The sequence below is a fragment of the Syngnathus typhle genome, linkage group LG3 (assembly GCF_033458585.1).
Source record: "Syngnathus typhle isolate RoL2023-S1 ecotype Sweden linkage group LG3, RoL_Styp_1.0, whole genome shotgun sequence".
Lineage (NCBI taxonomy): Eukaryota > Metazoa > Chordata > Actinopteri > Syngnathiformes > Syngnathidae > Syngnathus > Syngnathus typhle.
The window spans coordinates 12,343,697-12,367,834 of NC_083740.1; the positions used below are offsets into that span (position 1 = coordinate 12,343,697).

Genomic DNA, 24,138 nt, shown 5'->3' on the forward strand with positions numbered 1-24,138 from the left:
CACTAGTGAGAATAAAATATGCCAATATGCCAGAGGGTAACAGTTTGCAGCAACCTTTTTCTGGAATGGGGGGAGAAAAGAACAATGAACTTTACATTTTTTGAACGATGAACTTAGTTCATAAATTTTCAATAATCTGTGAGTTGTGAACGGAACTTTGAACGGGTTCATGTCAAAAATGAACTTTCACTGCTAAGCATCGGTTTCCCAAACTGAAAGAGTCAAATGTCAAGGGGCCCTCATGTGTCTTTGAGAATACCAACCCAGACACAGGGTTAGGAAATCGGCACAATTAATGTTGAGAACCGCCATCTTAAGGTGCAACAAGGATGCATTTATTAGGTGAGCACAGCCAAAGAGACCAGGTGGGACTAACCACATCAGAGAGGGCACTGTGACAGGAACATATTTTCATTCTCTTTCTAATGTGATTATGGACTACAATCATGTCAATAACTGAACATAGTATGGCCACATGATTAATGTCCCATTATTTGGTAACAGTAGCTGATCGTTGCTGTCATATTGGACCTCACACACAACAACAAAGGGACACATAATTGGATCGAAACCATATAAATATTTGTAGCTTCTGTTCCAGTGTTCTGAGTTTAGCAAAGTGTGATAGAAGGAAGCAAGGTCAGGAAAGGGCCAAGAGAGCGGGGCCTTGGTAAGTGTCCAGGTTTGACTGAGTGTTTATGATGGGATAGTCGTGCGGATGCAGGCTGTATACTAAGTCGTCCAGACAACTCCACGGGAGTCTGACACAGTTTGAGAGTGTAACCTCAGGAAACTCAACCATGAAGCTAGACCAGCCCACCATAATGCAAGGCTGAGAATGTTAATCTGTATTGTAGAGTGCTGCCTGAGGCATTGTGATGGGATGAATGAAAGATGAGAAAATGTTAATTACAATGTTGAACAGATCTGTATCATCAGTGTGTTAAAAGCAAAAATACAAAATACAAAAATACTTAACAACGTAGGGTTCAGTATGTCATTTGAATAAATGAATTGATTGACTGAGTCATTTTGTAGCGTTTTGTAGCAAATGCAGCCTCTTGTTCGCGTGGCTGCAAACAACAATGTGAAATATTAATTAATGTAGATTTATTGTGAATTTATATGTTTGTTTGGTTGTTTTTTATTTATACTTGAGTGCTCAGTGCTCCAATATGAAACATTGGAGTAGAGCACAGCATTGAACAATCGCTTGTGAAGAAGGGCTAAGTGATTTATTGACTAAGTGACTTTATTTATTCATAGCACATCGCAGCCTGGTTTGATTTTAATCATATATCTAGTCAGGTTCAAATCTTTTTTTCCGTCTGAGGATGTGGAGCCCCTCCTATACGCTTGAGCCTGGTGAACTCAGCCATGCAAACAAACATGGGTGAGACACGCATGGGGTGTTTCCTTCAGGTGCCATCGAAAGGGGAGTCCATCAGTGACAGACTGAGAAGGTCCATTTGTACTGACCTGGTTAGTTATTATTCCGGCAACAGAGGAAAAGCGTAATTATTGAAACCATACACTTGTCAGATTAATAGTTCCACTCATTCTCAGATCAACACATTTTAAAGAAAACATCAGAGTCAAAACATGTACATACATCAATTTTATTCAACATACCGTCAGCGATTTTTTTTTTTTTTTTTTTTTTTGTTAACTGATTAACAAGTTATACTGGATACTCACTTCTCAAAACCTATTCAACGATGTTCAAGGCAGTTGTACAGCCTTGTTATTGCCTACTAGAAGAAGAAGCATACTTTAAAATACCTGTATCGGTGCATTCTTTGCACCCTACCCTAAAGTAAAATTTTGAGGGATTTGCAAATGTTGTGTAATGCTATCTGTCTTGCTATTTACTGGTTTACAATGTCAAAATGAATCCACTGTTGAGTATAGAACAAAGGAAGTGGTCAATACTTTGTACAATACATTTTAGAACATGTAGTGAAATTTGCATAACATCCAACATTACAATTTATGCCTCTTTTTAATCTTGTATTTCAAGGCCTGGTAATGGAACAACAGATAGAATATAAATTCATACATACATTTTTTTGTGCCAGTAGTGCCACAGCAAAAACATACACCTCGTTAAATCATTTGTGTTTGGTAAACCTAATTTCATAGTAGGAATGAACTAAAAATGGGAAAGTTACCACTGCTGTAGTTAACATTTAGTCTCTACATTATGAAAGTTAACCATCTATTTCAAAAGACTACGATTACATTGTGTTAAAAAGTAGAACAAAGGTGGTAGAGCAGTGGAAGTGCAGTCTAGTCAAATTAAAAGGTAGGCCAAAAGAGTTTCCTTGTCATTGTTTCTACCTTGAAGCTTTCAATATAGAAACTATGACTTATTTTCACATTTGTCATACATATGACATATAATTAAAAGAATGTACATATGTACCGTACATACAAATCTGTCCATATCGCTGGAAGAGAAAACTCATCCAGCTGCCACTGCACAACAGAGTTTAAAGTGTAATTTCCACCAACATAGCAGATCAGAAAAGTAGAGTGTATATAGGTATAGGATATATGTAGTAGGTATAGTGTGCCAACTCTGGTCAATGAGAGACAATTTTATTCTTGCATCCTAGAAATCTCCATACCTATGGAAAGAAAAACACAAGTTGAGTTAGAATGTATTATTCATTCTTGTATTGCATAAGTATTATCACATTGAATGCTATTGCTTACAAGTTGAGGCCTAATTTCATGTCAGTATTTTTATCAGTGCATGTTTACAGAACAAATTCACAAAAAAAAAAAAAAAACTCTAAAAAAAATCTGTCTTTGTAAAGAACTTTTTTTTTTTTTTTTTAAGCCTCAGATGACCAAGATCCAGATCTCAGCAACTTCTAATTTTACATTGGGATGTATGATAGTAGGTCTTGGAATAGAACACAAAAAGAAGCAACCATCACGAATTGGATCTATCTTCAGGATTAAGGTTGTATCTGCTCTGCTGCTCACTCTGTGAAGTAGGCTGAATCAATATTTTACACTGTAAAACGAATCACCTGCCTAAATGCAGTAATGAACTCAAAGAAAAGAATGTCTGCAGTACACTGTTCTTCTTTTCGTGTAGCATCTTAACAAGAGTTATCTTTTTTAGGAGTTACTTTGCATTAGTAAGGCATTGAAAGGTGGCATGACATACACTTGGCCCCACTTGGCCTTAATCTATGACGTCAGGAGCCAGTATCCTGCATGTTTTCTTCCTTCAACACGCCTGATCCAAATGATCATCTCATCAGCAAGCTGTGAAGGAACCTGGTAACATCCTGATCGTTTGAACTAGGTGTGTCTACGTTTAATCTATAAGTACCAGGGACGTGCGGGCAGAAGAGGCCTCCCCTGCCATCATGAAAAGGGGGAGAAAAAAAATAAATTCAGTCAGTGACACAACTTCCCGTTCACGACCGGGTGAGAGACTGTTGCCAACGGATTAGTGTGTAGGTGCTGTATTATGGAAAGAAATGTGTGAATTACCCGAGCCAATTATTATTATTATTATATATAATAAAAAGAAAAATATGGGGGGGTAGTTGTATTGTTTGATGTATTTGTTGTTCCCACGGGATGTTGTAATATAGAGAAAGATGTGTGCGTTGCCTTTGTCGACGTTACCGTATGTTTACTTGATTGTTTTTTGTCTGGTGTATTGCTTAGTTGTGTCCTATTGAAGTTAAAAAACAAACAAAAAACAGCTCAGTGGCCTAGTGGTAGAGTGTCCGCCCTGAGACTGGAAGGTCGTGGGTTTAAACCCCGGCCGGGTCATACCAAAGACTATAAAAATGGGACCCATTGCCTCCCTGCTTGGCACTCAGTATTAAGGGTTGGAATTGGGGGTTTAGATCACAAAATGATTCCCGAGCGCGGCACCGCTGCTGCAGTGACTGCTCACTGCTCCCTTCTCCCCCAGGGGATGGAATAAAATCACACGGGGATGGGTTAAATGCAGAGGACAGATTTCACCACACGTAGATGTGTGCGTGACAATCATTGGGAATTTAATCTTTAATTTTAAAAAACGGATCTGTGTCGGGGGGGACGATTCGTTGAACGATTATTTTGAACGAATCTTTTGAGTGAACTTATTCTAAAGATTCAGTTCACTTAAAAGAACTGGAATGGACATCACTGGGGGGGGTGACGTAGTCGCCTCCCCAGTCATGAACCTGCCCGCACGACACTGATAAGGTTAACATACAAACCTTTATAACCACCGCTGTATGGCATTTAGTGAAATTCACAATGTCATGTGACCAAACTGAAAACTGGTTTAGCTGACTTCCTTTATATGCCAAAATAACCAGCATAACAATGCTAGTCGTGATTGGTTTGAACCCAAACTTTTTTTATTTGACGGCTCATGTATAGAAATTCATGTATAGGATTTATTTATAAAAATGCAATAAATACAGACTAATCTTAAACATTGTGTTGGATATTATTGTCTATGGTACCTCTTGAAGACATTTTGTGTAAAAAGAAACATATTAAATGTCAACAATCATTTCAAGTTTCTACAGGTAGTTTGTTCTGGAATGTTTTTATTCTGTAAGGAAGTTGGTTGCACATGTACCAGATTAATCTGTACCAAAATGTATCAATTATCCTTTCAGCCATGCATCCTCCTCCCATAAAGTTTGCAGCCAATTAGCTACAGTACCTAACTGGAATTAATACTGAACCTTGTTTAAAAATATACATATATATTTAATGTAATTGGTTTTTTCGTCCGTGTTAACAGGATTAGGGGAATTGCTGCATGAAGAATCAGGGTTTTGTTTTGTGCTATTTGAGTGCTTTCTAGTCAAGCTATTTTGTTTGAGTTTATGTATAGGCCTATGTATTTTTCAGAAATTTCCAACAAACATCTATGAGAGGAAAGCATAGTCTTTGCTGTATGTAGTTGTAGTATGTTCATGACTTACTCAGCATTATCAGCAGTTGGTGTGTTGTAGCTTTGGAACAGAGGTTGCATGAAGAGCCCGAGTGTTCCTATCACACACACCAGGATGAAGATCCACAAAAACAAACGGTCTATCACCATGGCTACATACTTCCAGTCCTCTATTATCTGAAACACAACACACACAATAACAATACACACAATAACAATGTTTTCTGTGCTTTAGGGTGTTGAAGCTGAATTATAAGGAAAGGCTTGTGTTTTATTAATGGCTGCTGAGATTGTGACTGCACCAGCGCACCAAATGCTCAAGATCCACTAAACTAACATGCAATTAAGATTCTGTAATATTTATTAAGCAAGGGAGCTTTCTGAAAGTTTTTGAATCTAAAGTTGCACAAATGGGGCTCTATTTTTGTAAAGAGCTCATATGCGCTCGGGCGTAAAAACGGGCAGATCTTGATCTTCGTGCAGGTGCAAACGTATTTGGAAATTTGATAGACCAAGCTGTAACAATTTGGTTGTTCCACCAGACGAACCAGAATATAAATACTTCTTCACTGGATGGATTTTTCAGGTACCAGTACTTTACATATTATTTTTCCATCAACTTTTTACATTTTCCCTTACATTATAAAACAGGTACCTTTACTTTCTATGCATTGTGTAAAAATAATAATAACAATATTAATAATAAATTTCTGTATAGCAGAGCTATAGGAAATAGTTTCAATACTTAAAAGTGAAGATTACCAGCAGGACCTTTCTTTTCAGTATGCGCACTATGATATTAATAAAAAAGAGAAAACCCTTTGAGTGCAGTGAGGTTATTTTTCTTGTTATTGTTCCAAGTTATCAAAACAAGTATTATCTCTAAGCGCTTTTAACTTTTTACTTTGGTACTTTTGTATATTTGAGTCTGTGTTTTTACCTAATTTTCAAAAATACACAAGTTGAATCAATACATTGACTTTTATCTTTTTTTTTCCACAAAATATTACTGCCCTTACTCCTTCATCATCCTCTTCTGTCTTCATGTGCTCAGCGATGTATTTCACACCTTCCACTGCCTCCTCAAGGTCGGCATCCCATTGAGAGCGCAAAGGCCTTGGGGTGTCTGAACATCCACCACTTGCATCCGGAATGTCTGACACCCTCCAACAATACTTGTGGGCCCAATCCGCATTCACATAGAATGAGTCAGAATTTTCTTGAATCCCACCAAGTCTTATATTTGAGAAACGATGTCTATCAGTTGCAGTCTGAGAAGGACTTTTTCTGGCCGCGCTGCGGTCACGATACTTCCGCCTGAGCTTGTCACGGACTTTATTTGCACCTGGACGCCTCATAAGAAGCAAAGTAGGAAGTTGTACTAGAAAGAGGCGATTCACCCATTCAGGCATATGGTGAGTGGACGGTGAGCGGTGATGGACGTTCAGAACACACACGGAGGTCACAATGGAGAACGTGACTAGCACCATGGTGAACATCAGGTATTTACCTAAAACGGAAGAAGAGCCATAACCAGGAATAATATTCACACAGAATTCCCAAAACAGAATGTAACATTTCCATTTTTTCCAACTTCACATTAAAAGTCATGCATAAAAATGAGCTATGCATATTATTGGTCCTTTCTATTACATGATGATGTCTTACTACATTCACCATTAAATTTAATAACTCCTTTGAGTTGAATTTTTGTTGTAATATGTACCATGCTATGAGAAGGAAGGGTATACTTCCACACACTGCAAAGATATCAATGAACCAATCATAGCAGTTGAAATGTTTGACTAATTACACAGTGCAGTCATATGCCTTGAGAATAAACTATAATGTGAACAATGCACCCAAATCCGTAATTGAATGAGAACTGGACTCTGAACTGATTCAACGTCAAGTGGAAAAATTAATTATAAGCCGAACTAATTTACAGCAATTTCCTCAACACAAATTAATGTATGTTGTGTCTGACCCCCATGTTGCAAAAATAATTTATTTTGTGTCATTTAAGTTTATATTCATTGTTTCATCTCATTACAAACAATCAGCTCTTCCAGAGTTCACTGAGTTTAAAATCAGATTTTGAATTTTGAGGGGTTAGGTTTAATTTTTGAATGCACCCTAATTAAGAAACAGAAAAAGTGCACGTCACTTCCACAATTGCAAGTATAACTTACTCAATTTTACTTTATGACTAGGAACATGGTGCTGTTCCTGAACCCTTGTCTTGTATTGTAAAAATAAAAACATCCAAATGTAAGTTTTCACTTATTGTGCACATGTGAATGAAAATAGAACTCACCAATGAGAGGTACTGCAAGGGAGGTGGGCGGTACTATCTTTGAAATAAGTAACAGGAACACAGTGAGTGCCAGCAGCACTGAGATGCACAAGGTCATCTTCTCGCCACAGTCTGATGGCAGGTAAAACACAAGAATAGCCAGAGAGGTGATCAGAATACAAGGGATGATCATATTAATGGTATAAAACAACGGCTTCCTCTTGATAACAAAATCATAGGTAATGTCAAGGTAAGTGATGTCATTCGGGTCCTCATTTTTCCGTCCTGGGAGTGAGACGATATCCCACTCTCCACTGGGTTTGAAGTCATCGCGGCTGGCGAAGTCACTAGTGAGAATCAGGTCAACTTCTGTGTGATCGTACGTCCAGGAGCGAAACTTGAGGGTGCAGTTCTGCTGGTCAAAGGGAAAGTTCTGCACTTCAATGGCGCAGGCTGATTTGTAGATGGCCGGGGGGAGCCAAACAATGTCCCCCGTGTTGGAGACCACAGTGTTGCAATAGAAGGACACTTCATACACACCATCCGCACTGTGACCACATGTGGGGCAGGAAAGGGTAAGGATTAGTAACGTAGTGGTGGGACAAGAAAAAATCATCCAGGAACAAACACAAATCCAGTTAGTTGTTGATTGTCTGAGATAATTATAGATTGATTTTTACGATACATGTGTACCATTTTTGCACCAAAATGTAATGAGCTATTTTTTGGTGCGTAACCACATCACGAGTATTTTTTTTTTCCATACTGATATTTTTCATTAAGGTTAGCTGAAGGATAGCCCAGCTGGCACCAGGTGAGAGTTGGAGTATGCATCAGGCGGTAGCCACCAGCCAACCATTCTGCCCTATGTTCAATTTGAAAACATAAATGAATATATATAACATCCTCGCACTCACTTGTTGTACAGCACAATGTCAGGAAGCCAGAGGAGTTTGGAGGGTATTCGAAGTTTCTTTATGCCTTCAAATTTTTCTGGGTCCCATCTCAGCCTATAGTCATTCCACTCCTGTGGAAAGATGCTTTAGTCAACCAAATCAAATTTCATCCCTTTTATGTAATGAAATACTTGTGCACAATTAGTTTCATTTACCTGAGACAGCCACAAGTTGGTCGTCATTATTTGCTCTCGCTCATTCTGCAAGAGAACAGTCCCATATTACCTTCTCATTGATGAATAGTTGTTACAATTAACCATCAAAATGGCTTGTAAAATTTGGTTCCATCAAATCAAAGCAACACGATGATCAATGATGAAATTCAATATTAGTTGTGAAGAGTTGTATGGGAGGTTGCGATGGATTGTATAAAAGCTAGAAAGAAAAGTGTTTTCTTCAGCTCTGTGGGTTGGTCAGTTGAATATTTTTGTATTCATGCCCTGAGGCCTCATTTAAAAATGCTAAAGTGGATTTAATAAATAACAATAGATTAAGAAATATTTAAAGCAGCATGTTTTCTTGGGGAGTTCTTTTTGTTCTGGCTAAAATATAGGGAGGATATTTTTGTTGCAATCGGTGCAACAGTAAATGGCAGTACGCAAAATGCCTCTGTCTCTATTATGTATTGTATTTTTGTATATCGTTTTGTAAAATTACAATGTGATGGTGGTGGAATTAAGAGATGGATTAGGTCAATTAAGGACCAGATCCAAAATCCTGAGTTAAGATAAGGAAACATTTTGTTGGCTTCTGTACTTCTCAGGCTATAAAACAACTACCATATCTGAAGATAATAAAATCAAGTTCATGAAATCATCTGCGTCATTAGTCAGTCAGTTATTCTGCACGCCAGCTGTAATAAAATGTATCGAATGGTGCTTGACCACTGGCAATTGGATTTGAAATCCAACTTGAGTAAGACAATGACAATGATGGTTATACTCACCACACTGATGAGCTGAGACAGTGACACTCGAATAGAGATGGTGACCTGTTGACTCTTATTGACAGCCGGTCGGATCAGTTTGTTGTAGCGTTCAGGACCTAACAAGAAATTAACCAGCCGCTCCTCAGCACTCTCTGCTCTGCTGCCTGAAGAATCGCAACACAGCAACAACACGTTTCATGCATTCATTCTTCCATTTATTTGATTTAATTATTTTTTTGCGCTCATCATAGTCAGGGTCATGATTGAGTTTAAGTGGTGTAAAAGTGTACTCCAATAAATTGACGGGTATCATGAAATTAAAATATAGCATGTAATTTGTTTCATTCGCATGCTGTGCTGAACTGAGCCTGAGCTGAGATTCGAAAGCAGGACCTCTTAAGTTTTGCAAATGCATAATACGGAATGTTAGTGTAAATATAGTTGCATCCCACTAAATTTGCTTAAATTATTGTGAAAAATAATGTTGCCCTTAAAATTGACACAATAGTTTATACGATGAAATGCATTCAACGTGTTCATTGTAAATGTATTAAAATTGTCTGCATAAAAATGGCAAGATTTGAATGTTTGTGCACCGTGCCACCACACATCAAAAACAACATGCTGGAAGATACAAACATGGATTCCATCATTTAAATAATTGAGACCATGACTTGAGGGTATCGTTGTCTTGAGTACAATGTGTTACTCTGGTTTCTGTCATCTGACATCTTTGTCAGATGAATGGTTGTGGAGCAGATGTCAATTTGTAGGGATATATGATTTAAACCAAAACAACTTATTTATGTTGAAAAAAAAAAAGAAAAGTCTCCGTAAAATAAAGCAAGTCAGCCATCCTTTCTTCCGATCAGATTTCTGCTTCCTTGATTATAGGTTGAAAGGACCATTGGTAAATTATTAAAGGCACCCATCTGCCTCTAGGTAGAGATATTTTAAGTTAATGGACACCACATACAACCAGCATTTGGCTACTATGTAAAGTGAAGAAATTGAGGAAACACCACACAGCCATTTCTGCACACGCTCACTGGACTTTTTCATTATAGTTTACCTGCAACATCCAACACAATTTCATGGAAAAGCTGCAGCCCAGAATTTTCCTCGGCAAAGATAATATTGCAGTGCTGGGCGTTTATTTTTAATAGCCTCATTGTTCAAGCTGATATTGCTGGAGAAGGATATTGCTGAAGAATAAAAGCTACAAATCATCTCAGTTATGATGCAATGCAGTCATAAACTACATCAAACACCATCCGCAATAATAAACGCATGGATGTTTTTTATTGTTTATGATGATACCATACTGTTCTGGTAATTAAATGCGTAGTACCTCTTTGACAGATTATTCAAAACTGCGCATTGCTATCCTTGCTGTTTTTATACTGATCTTGGATGTAGTTTTGGAGGGAAGGTAATCTCTGATCAATATGACCCCCAATTATTTAATACATTGTGGAGGAGTTTTAATGTCACTGTATGTCCGCTTAAGTGTTCCTTGGATGAAATTCGTTCTTTGCCCAGTCCAAACATCTAACCGAAAAATAATTCCGAGAATAAAGAATTAAGGACAATGATCCCTATTTAAATAAAACATTGATGCACGGTGCATGCATGTGCGTTTACGCCCCATGTATATAGCAACAAGACGAAAAACACATCCTCACATCAGTTGAAAATATAGAATATAAAGTCCATCTTACTTGTAAAACAGAGTGTAGCAAGAAGGAGAACGGCGTTGATTCTCATCCCCATCCTCGATCAAACTTGAGATAAATGGGAACAATTGGTGAAAATCTTAAAATAAAAAAGAAAGAAAGAAAGTCCTTCTATATGGCTGTTCTCGTCCAACTTTCGCACTGGTGGCTTTAAAGCTCCTCCAGCTGTTTGCGGCAGGAATGCGCCCTCGCAGTTCCAGGCATACAAACAAGAGTTCTGACTTTTGTATATTACAGCATGCTCGCTAAAAAAAAAATGTCACTACGCGTACTTTTATTGGTTCGTCTTATATTCTGAGGGGAATATCAGCGCTTACCTTAAAATCTTAGATCCCTTTCTCTCCTTTTTCACAAAGTAGTTTAATTTGTATGTATTTGGGATGCGTCTTCCGAGGGCGCGCACGCACCTCCCCACTTGAGCCACTTCAGGTTTAAAACGAAGCTCGGACTTGGAGGGGGATGGGGTGGGGTGGGGGGGTCTGTAGTCACGTCATAATTTGGATTCATTGTTCAGTTTGTGCCCAACTGGCCTTTCTCCTTCTTGTGCATTGAAAGCCAAGAAATGTCCAACAGTGAGTCACCTTAAAAAAAAAAGGGGGGGGGGGGGATAATAAAATAAGCCATGCAGCATGACAAAATATTAACACACTCCAAGTTTGTGCCCAACTGGCCTTTCTCGTTCTTGAATGCATTAAAAGCCAAGAAATGTCCAACAGTGAGTCACCTAAACAAAAAAAAAGGCAATAAGAAAATAAGCCATGCAGCATGACAAAATATTAACACACTCCAAATCAGATGAGTCAATTGTCACATTTGTCACAGTTATGGTTTCACTCACAGGGTGGTTATGAATATGAAAAAAAACCACGATAAATTCATAGCCAACTCATCGCATACACCAATGTCCTAGAAAATATTTAATGGCTATTGTTAGCAATAAATTGAATTTGAAATTCAAGTCATGAAAAATTGTGGCACACAAATATTTAACTGTATGTGCGTGCAAAGTTCTAGGACTGGTGTCACAAAAGATATATTTCACATTAAAACTAAGTGTTCCTTTTCAAAAGGATTTCTTCCCCAGCCTTCTCTGCCCCACCTTCAGGCAGTACTACAAGGATACTTTGAGTATCCTGCGCAGTTCTGTTGTTAGTGCATTCTTGATGTCAACCATGTCTTTAAAATGAGTCAATTTGATGACACTGGTAAGCGTGTGGCAGAGGGGAAAAAATCACAGGGAGCCAGGTTGGGTTGGGGTTAAATGTGAAGCGAAATTTCAATGTCAGTACAGATTTTTTGATAAATAAATTTGGGCCATGTAACGTGATTTGGCAGGCTGGTTGTAGCCCTCAGTCCTTGGATTTGACAACAATGCTCTAAACCTATTAAAGGTGTATTTCAAAATTACAATGCTGTGTCTGGCTCTCAATAAAAGGTTGTTGTTTTTATCTTTTTTTTAAGGGGAGAGCGGTTTCGAATTGCTTTTGTGCCAATGACTTAGGGGGGGGGGGGCAGACTGAAGGTCATGAGGGTGCTGGCCTTCGAAAAGTAGATAGGTAGATAACTAAAAGTATAAAAGATGACGACTGGCAATAACCTAAGTAAGCCGAAACAGACTGCTAACGTACCACAACTGCATTTCTGAGAGTAAAAAAAGTTAAATAATATAAATAATAATTATAATTAATAAATAAGAGTTATAAAAATGTTATTTGATGTTTTGTATTGTGAGGTGGCACAGCTCCATTTGGCATCCTGAGAAGACTTTTTATACTGTACAATATGTTTTGCCATATTGTAGCCCTTCTTTTTTTTTTTTTTTTTTTGCTCCTGTGAGAGCTGCAGCCAGAGTATTTTTAACAGCGCAACAGAGTGCACGCACAATTTGCCATCATGGAGATTCGAGGAGATTCGTGTCACAGTCCACTAACACAGAAGTTGGAACCATCCTGGGTCATGCATGGAAGAAATAAAGAAAATATGCAATCTCACTCCTGATTTTTAAGACATATGCTTGTTTACTTGGGAAAAATCCATCTGAACTGCAGTGATGAGAAATGATTAATTGTGAAGGCACTGGCCATGAGTGAGCATTGTGTATTTTTTTTTTTTTGGGGGGGGGGGGGGGGGTTAGTTTACAAAGCCACATGAGAGCATTGTGTGTCTAAAGCAAACTAGAGCGAGAATGTTAAAGCCGTATACTAGTCAACCGCAAATTTTCATTTGAGTTTTTACCATGCATTGGCATTTATACCTATGACGTTTTAGAAAAAGAATCCACCTATTGCTAAACCTAACCCTTAATTCATAAATACTGTATTGGATGTTGACTATGTTGTGACTAATGTACACCACCAGGTGGCAATAAAACCACCATGACAGATTCTGAAAATTACAAAGTCTTACAGTTTTACTGCTCTGTATTAAAAATTCAAGCAGAAATAATCAGGAAATGATACGGCAAGCAATTAAATGTTTGTTAATGTATTACATGTTTAATGACATTTTTTTTGTTGCTATAAGACTGTGGGTGTGGGCACCCTCTCTCTGGCATTCTAGGTTTTCAGGTCACAACTCTTGCTTACTATACAAATTATGTACTTTGTTTAATGAATAGATACATTCCCCAGATATACAGCTTCAAGTAAAGTATTTTCACCACTACAAAATCTCACAAGTTATTCTTCTTTTTATAGAACAGAAAACTGAAACAAGAGCAACAAAAACACATCATTGTAAAGATGTAACACTTGGGGACTTAACAACTTTGAAGATTTGTGTTCCCTGTAGAGTCTTAATGTTCTTCATGTCCTATTTGGAACTGCTTCCTGGCCGAGCGGCTCCAGGGTGGCTTTTTTCAGCACCTTTGACCACGCTGAGGGGCTTGTGCAGGGATAAGCTTGCCTTGTGGGTCACATCATGTTCAATCTTGTTCCTGATGGCAACTTCCAGACCCTTTTGGGAAAACAACAAATGGCTCATAAACTTGAGACGATGGTAGAATTCACCATTCAATTCAATACTGAGGGGGGAAAAAATCTCAAGGTATAAATAACATAATAAAAGCGCACAAAAGGCAAAACCTGATACTTAGGAGGAAAACAAAGATGAATGGTCAAGAAGTGGTAGGTCACATACTGTTGCTACACTAACAAAGCAATGTTACTTTTGTCTTATCGCGCTGGCGTAGGGCGGTAGGCAGGGTACACCTTGAGATGGTTGCCAGCCAGGTTGCAGGGGACACAGACAATAGTTATTTAAATATAATCATTGTTAGTAGTACATTAACATACTTTCTTGAGACAAAATTATACTGTTTGGGTGACCATTGTTGTGTTCAATGTTTAATTCACTTTTATTTATTTCTGTTTTACAGTGGGACTGACAAACAGCTTAAAGCAAGCTTACTTTTTGAGAAGGAGCACTGGCGCTAAGGAAATACTGTGTCTTTTAGTAAGTTTGAATGTGTTTAAAGGTCATGAGCGGGATAAATCATGAACGTATACTTCATGATAAAAAAAAAAAAAGAAAAGGAGTGCCCTATTCAGTTTGGTCTCATAAAAAACACCAGCATCTAACTAAATGCAAATCACCCACACTGTAAGTCTTAACTACAACACAAGTGTGCAGAATTAAATATGGCCTAAATACAAATGATGGAGTTCTCTTCATAGAATCCTAAATTCGTAGTTACATCATAATGCGTGGTAGCCTCCGGATCACTAACTTAATGCAGTTGTAAAATGGTATTCCCAGTAATTCTTGGGGTGAAAGAACACATATGGCCACAACTGTAAAACATTACATAAAAAACAATAGTGTGAGTGTCTCGCTACAATTATACCAATGGATTTGAGTTGGCTGATATATTGAAGATTGATTATAGTTCAATAAAAGCATATTTTAGTGGAATTATTTCTATAGCATCATCAAGATAGAGTATATGATTATTGGGATGGTTATAAATGAGAGCTGAGAGAAACCTTACCTTCTTGAGTTTTTGTTGTTGAATAACCTGTGTCTTCTTGGGTGCAATGATCCTCCCTTTAAGAGAGAGAAAAAAATTTCTTTTACTCAGGACAAGCTTTTTAAACAGCCTGGAAGAATGAGTAGACTAAAAAAATACACTTGGACCATGTTTCGTTTTCTGTAAATAAGCACTAAAGTAACGGTTGTGAGTGAGTTTTGCCGTCGACAAAAAAACAACAGTACTTTTGAGTAGGATTTGAGAATTCCTTCATCAATCATCAAAATTTCAATTAATTGATATGCAACAAAACGAAGGCCAGTCTAAAGCTTTTCCAAATGACGTCACATTCAGTGGTTACAGGAATTCCTTTACGCGTTACAAAAACAATGATTTTCCAAGGGGGACATCTGCCACTCCGTCTAATACATGATCCGGCCGAATGGCCAGATGCTTCTGTACCTCCCCGCAAAAGGCTATTTCCCAATATAAACCTTTTCCAGGGAACTGTGAACAAATCAAGACATTTTAGGTTGGTAATTGTTTGGGAAAGTTGGTAGTACGAACGGTGTCAACAGACCCACGTGCAGGTGACATTCAACCATTAATTGTTTCACCTTTTGTCTTTTATCCCAGCTGCTAACTGGCAAAATATGACATTCATACCTCCTTTCTTTGGGCCCTTCTGTTTGTTTTGTTGATGCTTTTTCGGGGCTCCGGGACGTTGAGCTTTAAACTTCTGCGAACCTTGAGCCATGTTGACGAACCGGAAGATAAAAAGCCAAAGGTCTTCTTCTGTCATTCAGCCCGTGGTCTAGCTTCCTACTTACCGCCATCTATTGGTTGATTACGATATTAAAATCGTGCAACCATGCGATGAAAACAAACGATTTTACTGTACTTTTATTTTTTTCTTATGTGAAAAGACAGTACCTGATTGCATTGTAGCTATACACACATTAAAAAAACATAAAATAATAGAAAAAGTCAGATATTACCCTTGCATAAACAGGACCAAATCATCCAGAGTAGTTTGAATTTCGGTCAGTCAATCAATCAATCATTCAGTTTCATTTTCTGTTTGTGAAAGTAATTTACAGTCATCTTATGTTTGGTGGACAGTGAAGAAGAAGATCTTCTTGGAAGAAGAAGAAGAAGAAAAAAAAAAGAGAACCAATTAACACTTGAATGTCAAACTTTTATTTTGTGATAGTCTACTCCTCACTGTGTATATACAGCAAAAGCTGTTTTGGTGATGTTTTTTTCCCCTTTGGAAATTTTTTATTTCATGTGCGATGAACATGGTGACAATGGTTCTGAAAGAAGCGTGGCTACATTATGTACTGTAATAATCAAGCGTGTATTGAAAATTAAGTACCGTATAAATATAGCTATGTGTCATCTTTGGGGCCCATCGAGATATGCACTTTTATAAAATGTTGCCACATGGGCTGAATATTTTAATGATTGTTTGATATTACCGCTACAAATTTGGATGACACTCCTACTAAAGTATCTACAGAAAGACAAAAATGAAATGTTAATATAACATTTTGATGCCACCGACTCGTGCGTCATTTTAACTTGAGAAATCAGCCGTAGCAGTGGGTTTGATTTCTACATTATGTACACGCTACCAACAAGAACACATTTGTATTTACAAGTAGACTGCAGCACTTTCAGATACCATAGTTGATCAGAATATTAACTTTAATGTTAAAATCAGTCTAGTCATTATTATTGTTTGTAGTTGCCCTGAAAATTGCCCAGTTATTTGTTGCCATACACCGCTGAAAGATTAGAGTCAAATTAGCATTCACGAAGTTCTTTTGAATAGAGAAAGAAGCGGACAAAAAAATTAGGAGCAGCATGAAAACTGTGATAGGAGTAATTATGGGAAAAATATGAAAACATATGGAGGTAGGGGTGCCCTGTCCTGCAACGTGTTTCATTCACCTTGCAAGTGATTGCGTGTATGAAAGATAGACAAAGAATAGAAGTTTTTTTTTCTGCTGACATGTGACCACATTTTTTTTTCAAACCAATATTGAATCGCATCATGTCCGTGTGTGTGTGTGCGTGTGCGTGTGTGTGTGCGTGCGTTTTACGACAAAATTAGTGTCTGAAAGTAAGGTGCAGTGGCGCCAAAGTGCCAAAAGGTGGGGCTCTAGAGGGCAGTGAGGCGGCCAGTGAGGGCTGCTTGAAGCTCTGAGGGGAGGAAGACCCCCAGCTCTGTGATGATGCCTCCAGTGATGAGCTGGTGGGGAGTCACGTCAAACGCCGGGTTCCACACCTCAATACCTGCAGATTCATAGCACAAGTAGAGAAAGCAGAGGATTTGAAGAGAAGGGCAATGATAGGAAGAAAAATATAAACATTTTGTCAATATATTATGTAGATTTTTTTCATGTAACTGTACTTGATTATTGATTTTTTTTTTTTTTTTTTAAACTCAAGCCAACTTCTCAATCAGTTTGGACTGGCTGCTCAGCCACGATCCGAATGTGGACTATTGCGATAGAAAACGGCTACAAATTGCTTACTTTAGTGTTACTGTTAACATCTGGTTCTGAGGTTCTGTTGACAATGATAGCAAAGAAGAGTATGTGTAAAATACAACTGCTCATCCTCTCATCCAAGGACTGTTGTCCCCATTAAATGAGTGTTCTTTAATTACTGCGGAGCAGCTCTCTCTCTGCTCTACAAATGTAATTATAGATCAATGAGTCTGCCCAGCACTAACAAAATGAACTTAAACACACCCACAACCGCTATCTACAGATTCAACTCAAAAGTGCTTATGCTAGGACACTTACAAGTGCCATTTAAACTATGTTCAAAAGTCTCCTTTATCCTTAATTGCCAGTGTCCCAGTCTATAATTATGCTGGACACCAAAGCAACATAAATCAATCAGACATTTTTTTTTTTACATAAAATTGTTTTGCAAATATTCTTTTACTGTCTATATTACCTTGTGAAGTGAACAACATCTCTGTTATTTCCATGGTGACCCTGGACCACACACAGCTTTGGTCTGCAATATTGGTAGACCAGCTGCGACAGCTGTCATATTGTGTTAGCGCTAGCGTCCATGCTATCCTTATTGTTTTTTAGGAGAGTGCAGAAGATGTACTGTATGCTAAAACAATAAATACCCTTTTTTTTTTTTTGGGATGATGATAAACATGCCATGTGCTGTATAATCATTTGAACTTCCTTTGTTTTTTCAGCTTCCTTAAGGAATAAAAGAAAATCAGTGGTGGATGCTTTCCATGGAAACTTGGGGGATTTTGTTTAAAATAAACTGGAGTAAATGAATTCCCTTAAGTGATGACTGTCTATAATGTAGCTATAGGATGTATAATTTTATTATTAGTCATCTGATTTAATGCAAGTACAGAGGTACCTAGACTTACGAGTACCGCAGGTTAAGAGCTTTTCTTATTACGAACTGTGGCTTGGTTGCTTATGTTGTGAACCAAAATTTGAGTACACCCCGGTGTCATGAAGATGGTAAAATGGTGTTAAAAAGAGTACATTGGGTATGCCCACTGGCCCCACTTTATATCTAAAGCTACATGAGCATGCATAGTTTTTCCATACCTGAAGCAGCAATTGGGACTCCGTTTATACTTGTGAGTTCCTCAGGCGGGCGAACTTCGATTATGATGTCCCTGCCACTTTCCAGGCTTAAGTCACATGAAGTGCTGGGAGCGGCCACATAGAAAGGAATCCCATGATGCTTAGCAGCAATGGCGAGCTGGTATGTTCCCACTTTGTTGGCTGTGTCGCCATTGGCAACCACTCTGTCTGCACCTACCACCACAGCTGTAGGCCAAAGGCAACGGACAAACAGGGTTAAGATGTTGTGAAATGAGAGGAAAAAAGAAGTGAGAAACCCAAACCTGTGATGTTCATTTCTCTCATAGTGAGGGCCGCCATGCTGTCTGTGATTAGCGTAGCGGGGATTCCATCTGCTACAGCTTCGTACGCCGTGAGTCGAGACCCCTGGTTGTACGGCCTCGTCTCTGTGCAGTAGACTCGTTTCAGCCTGCCCAGTGTGTGGAGGCTTCGCACCACACCTACAGTACACACCCAAACTCTTGCTTACAGTTGCCCGGTCCAAACAGCCACCTCACACAATTAACTCTTACCTAGTGCAGTCCCGTATCCAGCCGTGGCGAGCGAGCCAGTGTTGCAGTGTGTGAGGATGGTCACGGATTCCCTAGGGACGCCCGAAAGGATGTGCTGGGCGCCAAAGTTTCCAATCTTCTTGTTGTCATTGACATCTCGCTCCAGCATGGCTTCAATCCAGGCAATAACACTGTGGGGGGGAACAAAAGGTTAGACTCCCTCTGAGCACTTGATGGACTCACTACAGTTTGCATACATGGACACAAATGTTAGTACAATTGTTTGTATATACTCTGCGCAGGTAAAATTGCCAGAAGCCTTGAGGGGGGCCATGAACCTGACAAGATGCATGCTGACAAACCATAAAGCGTCTGAGAGAACGCCTTTTGGATAAAAGAGACAAAAGTGGAACTTTTTGACAAATTACATCAGAGCCACACAGAGGTAGATCCACAAAGAATGACTAAGAACTAAACAATCAAACTATCCCAAAGCGGATGGAGCAGCCAGGTAAGGAAGCTACAAGGAAACCTGGAGAAGGTTGATCGATGGAGTGAGGGAAAATATGAGGGCGGCCATGTTGGAGCGGATGATGCGTAGATTGATTGCCATCAGAACAATCATCTTTTCATTGAATAATTTCATGATTAGGTCATCAAAGTTGAATTACTTTATTATGAAAGTATTTCTTTCTATTTATGCAGCTATTGCATCTCACGCAGCCATATTTCTTCTTCACGCTGACTGTTAAAATCTTCAATTAAACATTCAGAGAGAAGGCTTTCCGATTTTCACTTTCTTTCATCTGCTTAAGTTTATGTAGCTTCTGGAATACATTTGTCTTGTAACAGCTGCTACCTAAATGTGAAAGAAAAGCCCAAGTTGCTGGTCTTTACGTCTGAGTTGGTGGAAACAGAAGAGGTGAAGCAGAAACAGCAATAACTTTGCCTCCGTGAACAAATACAAGGAATTCAAAACGAAGTATATAATTTAACAAAATTGGTAGCCACTTTGTCATCTGATTGCTAAGATTCAAACGTAAAGTAGGCAAGTCCTTGTGGCCTTCTTTCCCTCAGTCACAGGACATTAAAAGGTTTGATGAGGTGATTCCGTTTTGAAAAAAGATTTAGTAGCTTTTCAGGGAATTACTTAAAAGAATTGCCAAGGCAAGAGAAATAGCTTATTATTATTATTATTATGCTTGAAAAAGAAAGAACAAAAATCCATCAAGGCACATGGCATTAACTGTAGAAGTTACCAAATCTCCAATCTGCTACACTGTTAACAAGAAAGAATGCATTGGCAGCCACTGCAGCAGCCAAAGGTTTAAAATTTAAATGAACACAAATTTCCAGTTTTATGTGATGGGGCATATTAACAAAATGTAGTCTCTGCAAAGATTGCCACATGGCCTTTACAGAAACTGGCAGTCGAGCAGTCGCACAATAGTTGACTCAACCCTGAAACTTTGACATTCATGAAGAGGGGCAATAAAAGTTCAGCTCCTTACCACAGAGTTCACAGAGTTGAGACTTAAAAAGCACAAATAATAGATTCAACATATTCAAAATGAATTGTTGGACAGACAGAATTAAGAACTTGTAGCATAATGCTGCGAATAGAAGAGTGTGATCCAAAGCACCACAGTCCCTGTCAATCATTGCTGAGGCAGCATTATTACCAGTAGAACTGGGTCACCTGAGTGTATTGATGATGTGGTGTCGAGGAGCAAGACAAATTCTAATGTGTGATGGATCTGCATCGTATATTGTATAATGACGCAAAAAGAGCATGAGGGTTCATCAACCCATGTGATCTGCTTAGGACAACATGAAGAGTCTCAAGCAATGGAAGACAGATTATATTCACAACTGACACATTCGAGCCGACGCGAGTGGCAGTGATCACATTTGCTCAAATTGGTCAATTTGAACTGGAGGAGACACATTACGGCGTCCTGAAAAAAAAAGACAAAATATTTAATGTGGTTCGTGGGTACCAGGAGCTGTACACCACAGCGGGACTACTATAGGTTAAATAAAATTTAAAAAAAGGGGGGGGCGCCGGTTTGGAGAATGGTGAGTGTGGATGTTGGCGTATTAGGTTAAGTGTATTTGCTTGTTTACTGGTGTTAAACAGTGAACCAAGATTGTGCCGGCAATTAGCACAAGACAAACCACGTGATTGACACGTGATGTTCATATTTGTGTCAGAGGAAAAAGAAAAGTTTGTTGCTTCGGTGGGGAAAGGCGATGTTTTGTCTTCTTGTATTACTGGGTGTAGTTTGCAATAAAAGTATGAAGTTAATAAAAGCAGGTGCCGCTTTTTCTTAATACATTGATTGGACTTTCTTTCAACTACCAAACTAAACTACTTTACAATTTACATACATATATGCTTATTAAATGATACCAGAGCAAATAATAGAAGGCATGCTGGCGCCTTAATTGAAATCAAACTTGCCCACCTTTCTCTCAGCTGCTCGGAGTTCTTTTCCATGCTCTCGTTCTCGGCAAACTCCATTAATTCACGGGCGGCACGACCCATATTGACAGCGGTGGGCCTTGCTGATGTCAGGTGACACAAAGATTCACGGATGAACGTCACGGGGTCATCACCACCCGCGCCAGCTCGCAACTCCACAGCCAAGCTGAGGCAACCTACGATGGCGATGGCTGGGGCACCCCGTACCTGGTAAAGAGAAACGGCCGTGTTCAAGAGACTGTTTTGTTGCGTGACTTTTGTTGCGCGAGTTTTGATCTATGTACAGCACAGAAAAAAAACTTGTATTTGTTAATAAAACCAACAGTAAATAACAATAAAATACAAACTAAAGAAATAAATTGATTATATAAAACATACCTGTATATGTACATTGGGATAAGGTAGAGGTCACACGTTTCTGTGGCCTAGTGAGCAACATCAGGAGAAGCTCACACCACAAAGCAAAATTATCTATACAAATAAATATTTTGACCAAGGGATTGCTTGTCACTTCAACAGCTTATAAGTTGCTGCCCTGTATTGTTTCTATATCAATTTAATTTTGTCCCCTTAATTGAGTGCGAGTAAAACGCTTTGAATCATTGCTCTGAAATTCTGACAACAGTTACTCATTTCACCCTCTCATCATCATGACATCACCTATCAGCTCATAGTACAATTCAGAATGCTGACACAACCACAACATCACACTTAACTGCCGCATATTTGTCTAAGTGGGTGGAAGAAAGAGGGTCTGAAACATCTGTGAATTTGCTCTTAGCTGCTAAAGAAGTCCAACAGCTTGCACGTGCACACATCTTCTTCAACTCTGGCCTTCAAGTGTGCAATAATAAATGCAGTGGGGGTGTCACGGAGTGCAGCACAGGACCAAAAAATGCGAACAAAAACCCAAGCAAGGGGCATTAATAATTCATCAATAAGCCGTGCTAGAGAAAGGAGGGGACCGCTTGATGGGTGACTGTATATAAGTCGATTGTCTAGCTTGCACTTTTTAAGTAATCTACAAAAAAGATTTGGTTTTGGTGTTGAGGGGGGGTACAAAAAAGAAATCCAGGCCGAGTGTAAGCGAGAGGGGGGCTACACATGCGTGCACCGGCAGTGGCGGGAGCACAAAGGAGTCGACGGCAGAGGCGCGCATAGACGACGGAAGAAGATGCACATGCAGCCGGCGTGCATGGAGGGGAGGGGGCGAGGTGATGGAAGAGTCTTACCTTCATGGACTTGATGGCCTCGTAGGCGTCCTGCACCGAGCGGATGTCATCGTAGACGGTCTGGTGAGGCAGCAGCAGCTGGTTGAGGATCTGCAGAGACCCGGCACGATAGCGGATCGCTTCCAGCGTCATGACTGACAAAACGAGGCGGGATGTTGGGGAGGATAACACGGGCGGGTAGTTGGCACGCACACATACACTATCACACACGCACACTTCACTCGTCTCTTGAACTAGTGAGCGAGGCCTGGCGGTCGGCTGGTGTCGACACGAACAAAGTTGACGAGAGAAGGAGGAAGATGAGACGCAATAGGAAGGAGGAAGATAAGGGGCAAGGGAGAGAAGGGTTGGAGAGCTTCACCTACACTGACAGGCAGAAAGACACGGAACCACGTGTCCACGAAGCAGGAAGTCCTCGCCTTGTTAGCCGCGCCCACCCCACCCTAGCTCTTTCCAATGTGATCGCTGCTCCCTCACTGTGCCCCCTACACCATCCCCCCTGTCTCTCTTTCAGCCCCTTTGTCAAGGGAAATTTCGCATTCAAAGCCGTTATTAGCATAACAGCAAAGCCCCCCGTTTCCCCCGACAATGGCAAGCATTTTCCACCAACAATACTTCTATTTTTGCTGCACACGGTCGCTCTGTTTACACTTATTTTTGTTTGCAATGAGCTTCAATATTGCTTTTGCGAAAGAATTGAATAAAAATATTTTATTGCACTGCAATGAAACGATTTTTCTAAGTTTCTGTGAAACTGCATCTCTCAGTTGACTGTTGTCCCATACTTCATGAACAAACTGTTCCAATTGTCTCAGGTTTGAAGAATGCTTCCTGCAGATGGCACATTTTAGTTCGCTCCAAAGATGTTCAATAGGATTTAGATCAGTGTTCAGTGACCACTTCAACATAATCTGTTTTGCTCTTAGCCATTAATAGTTGTTTTTATTTCTGTCATTATGATGTTGCAAGCCCTGTGACCTGCAATTGCGATCAAGCTTTCTGATTCTAGGCAGTACATTCCTTTCGAGATTATATTGGTAGTCTTGAGATTTTATTGTACACGGGACAGATTTAAATGTGCCAGATTGAGCAATTAAAACCACCCTAGGACACAACAACACTGAGCCTCCATCTTTCAGACATTTTTCTATATGTGAACATGTAATAAATGCAGTCATTGTCCGGTTAAATTGTATTCAAAGAGGTCAGTTTGATGTTCCATATTTTTACTTTCCCACTCAAAAAATAAAACTTTCAATTGTGTTGTACGTACATAGGTCAAATTCATGGAGAATTTATAAATGATTTATCTTGGTCTGTATTTCTTTAAATCATCACAAACACCTAGCTATTTGAACCAGGGTGTGTGGACGTTTTACATCTGATTTGGGGTCTATGTATTAAACTATTGTGGTATGCACTGCATAGAGTGGGGATATCCCCATGAATTGTCAGTGCCAAATTTTATGAACA

The 24,138-nt window shown here is 39.2% G+C and overlaps 3 protein-coding genes across 3 annotated transcripts; all 3 read right to left on the reverse strand.

The window, feature by feature from the left end:
• Positions 1-1,983: 1,983 nt before the first annotated feature.
• On the reverse strand, positions 1,984-11,301 carry chrnb5a (cholinergic receptor, nicotinic, beta 5a). Its single transcript, XM_061275431.1, has 9 exons — positions 11,164-11,301; positions 10,832-10,894; positions 9,129-9,274; positions 8,338-8,382; positions 8,144-8,253; positions 7,248-7,774; positions 5,950-6,440; positions 4,962-5,107; positions 1,984-2,630 (listed from the first exon to the last, which is right to left on the reverse strand). Exons 2-9 carry the CDS (start codon positions 10,881-10,883, stop codon positions 2,615-2,617), a joined length of 1,533 nt encoding a protein of 510 aa, XP_061131415.1. The 5' UTR covers positions 10,884-10,894; positions 11,164-11,301; the 3' UTR covers positions 1,984-2,614.
• Positions 11,302-13,314: 2,013 nt separating this feature from the next.
• Positions 13,315-15,605, reverse strand: lg3h19orf53 (linkage group 3 C19orf53 homolog). Its single transcript, XM_061275391.1, has 3 exons — positions 15,480-15,605; positions 14,835-14,890; positions 13,315-13,801 (listed from the first exon to the last, which is right to left on the reverse strand). Exons 1-3 carry the CDS (start codon positions 15,568-15,570, stop codon positions 13,658-13,660), a joined length of 291 nt encoding a protein of 96 aa, XP_061131375.1. The 5' UTR covers positions 15,571-15,605; the 3' UTR covers positions 13,315-13,657.
• A 385-nt stretch (positions 15,606-15,990) lies between these two features.
• On the reverse strand, positions 15,991-23,084 carry mri1 (methylthioribose-1-phosphate isomerase 1). The gene is made up of 6 exons (XM_061275291.1): positions 22,666-23,084; positions 21,417-21,640; positions 18,970-19,139; positions 18,721-18,897; positions 18,419-18,643; positions 15,991-17,114 (listed from the first exon to the last, which is right to left on the reverse strand). The coding sequence occupies exons 1-6, from the start codon at positions 22,795-22,797 to the stop codon at positions 16,981-16,983; spliced, it is 1,062 nt and encodes a 353-aa protein (XP_061131275.1). The 5' UTR covers positions 22,798-23,084; the 3' UTR covers positions 15,991-16,980.
• Positions 23,085-24,138: the final 1,054 nt, after the last annotated feature.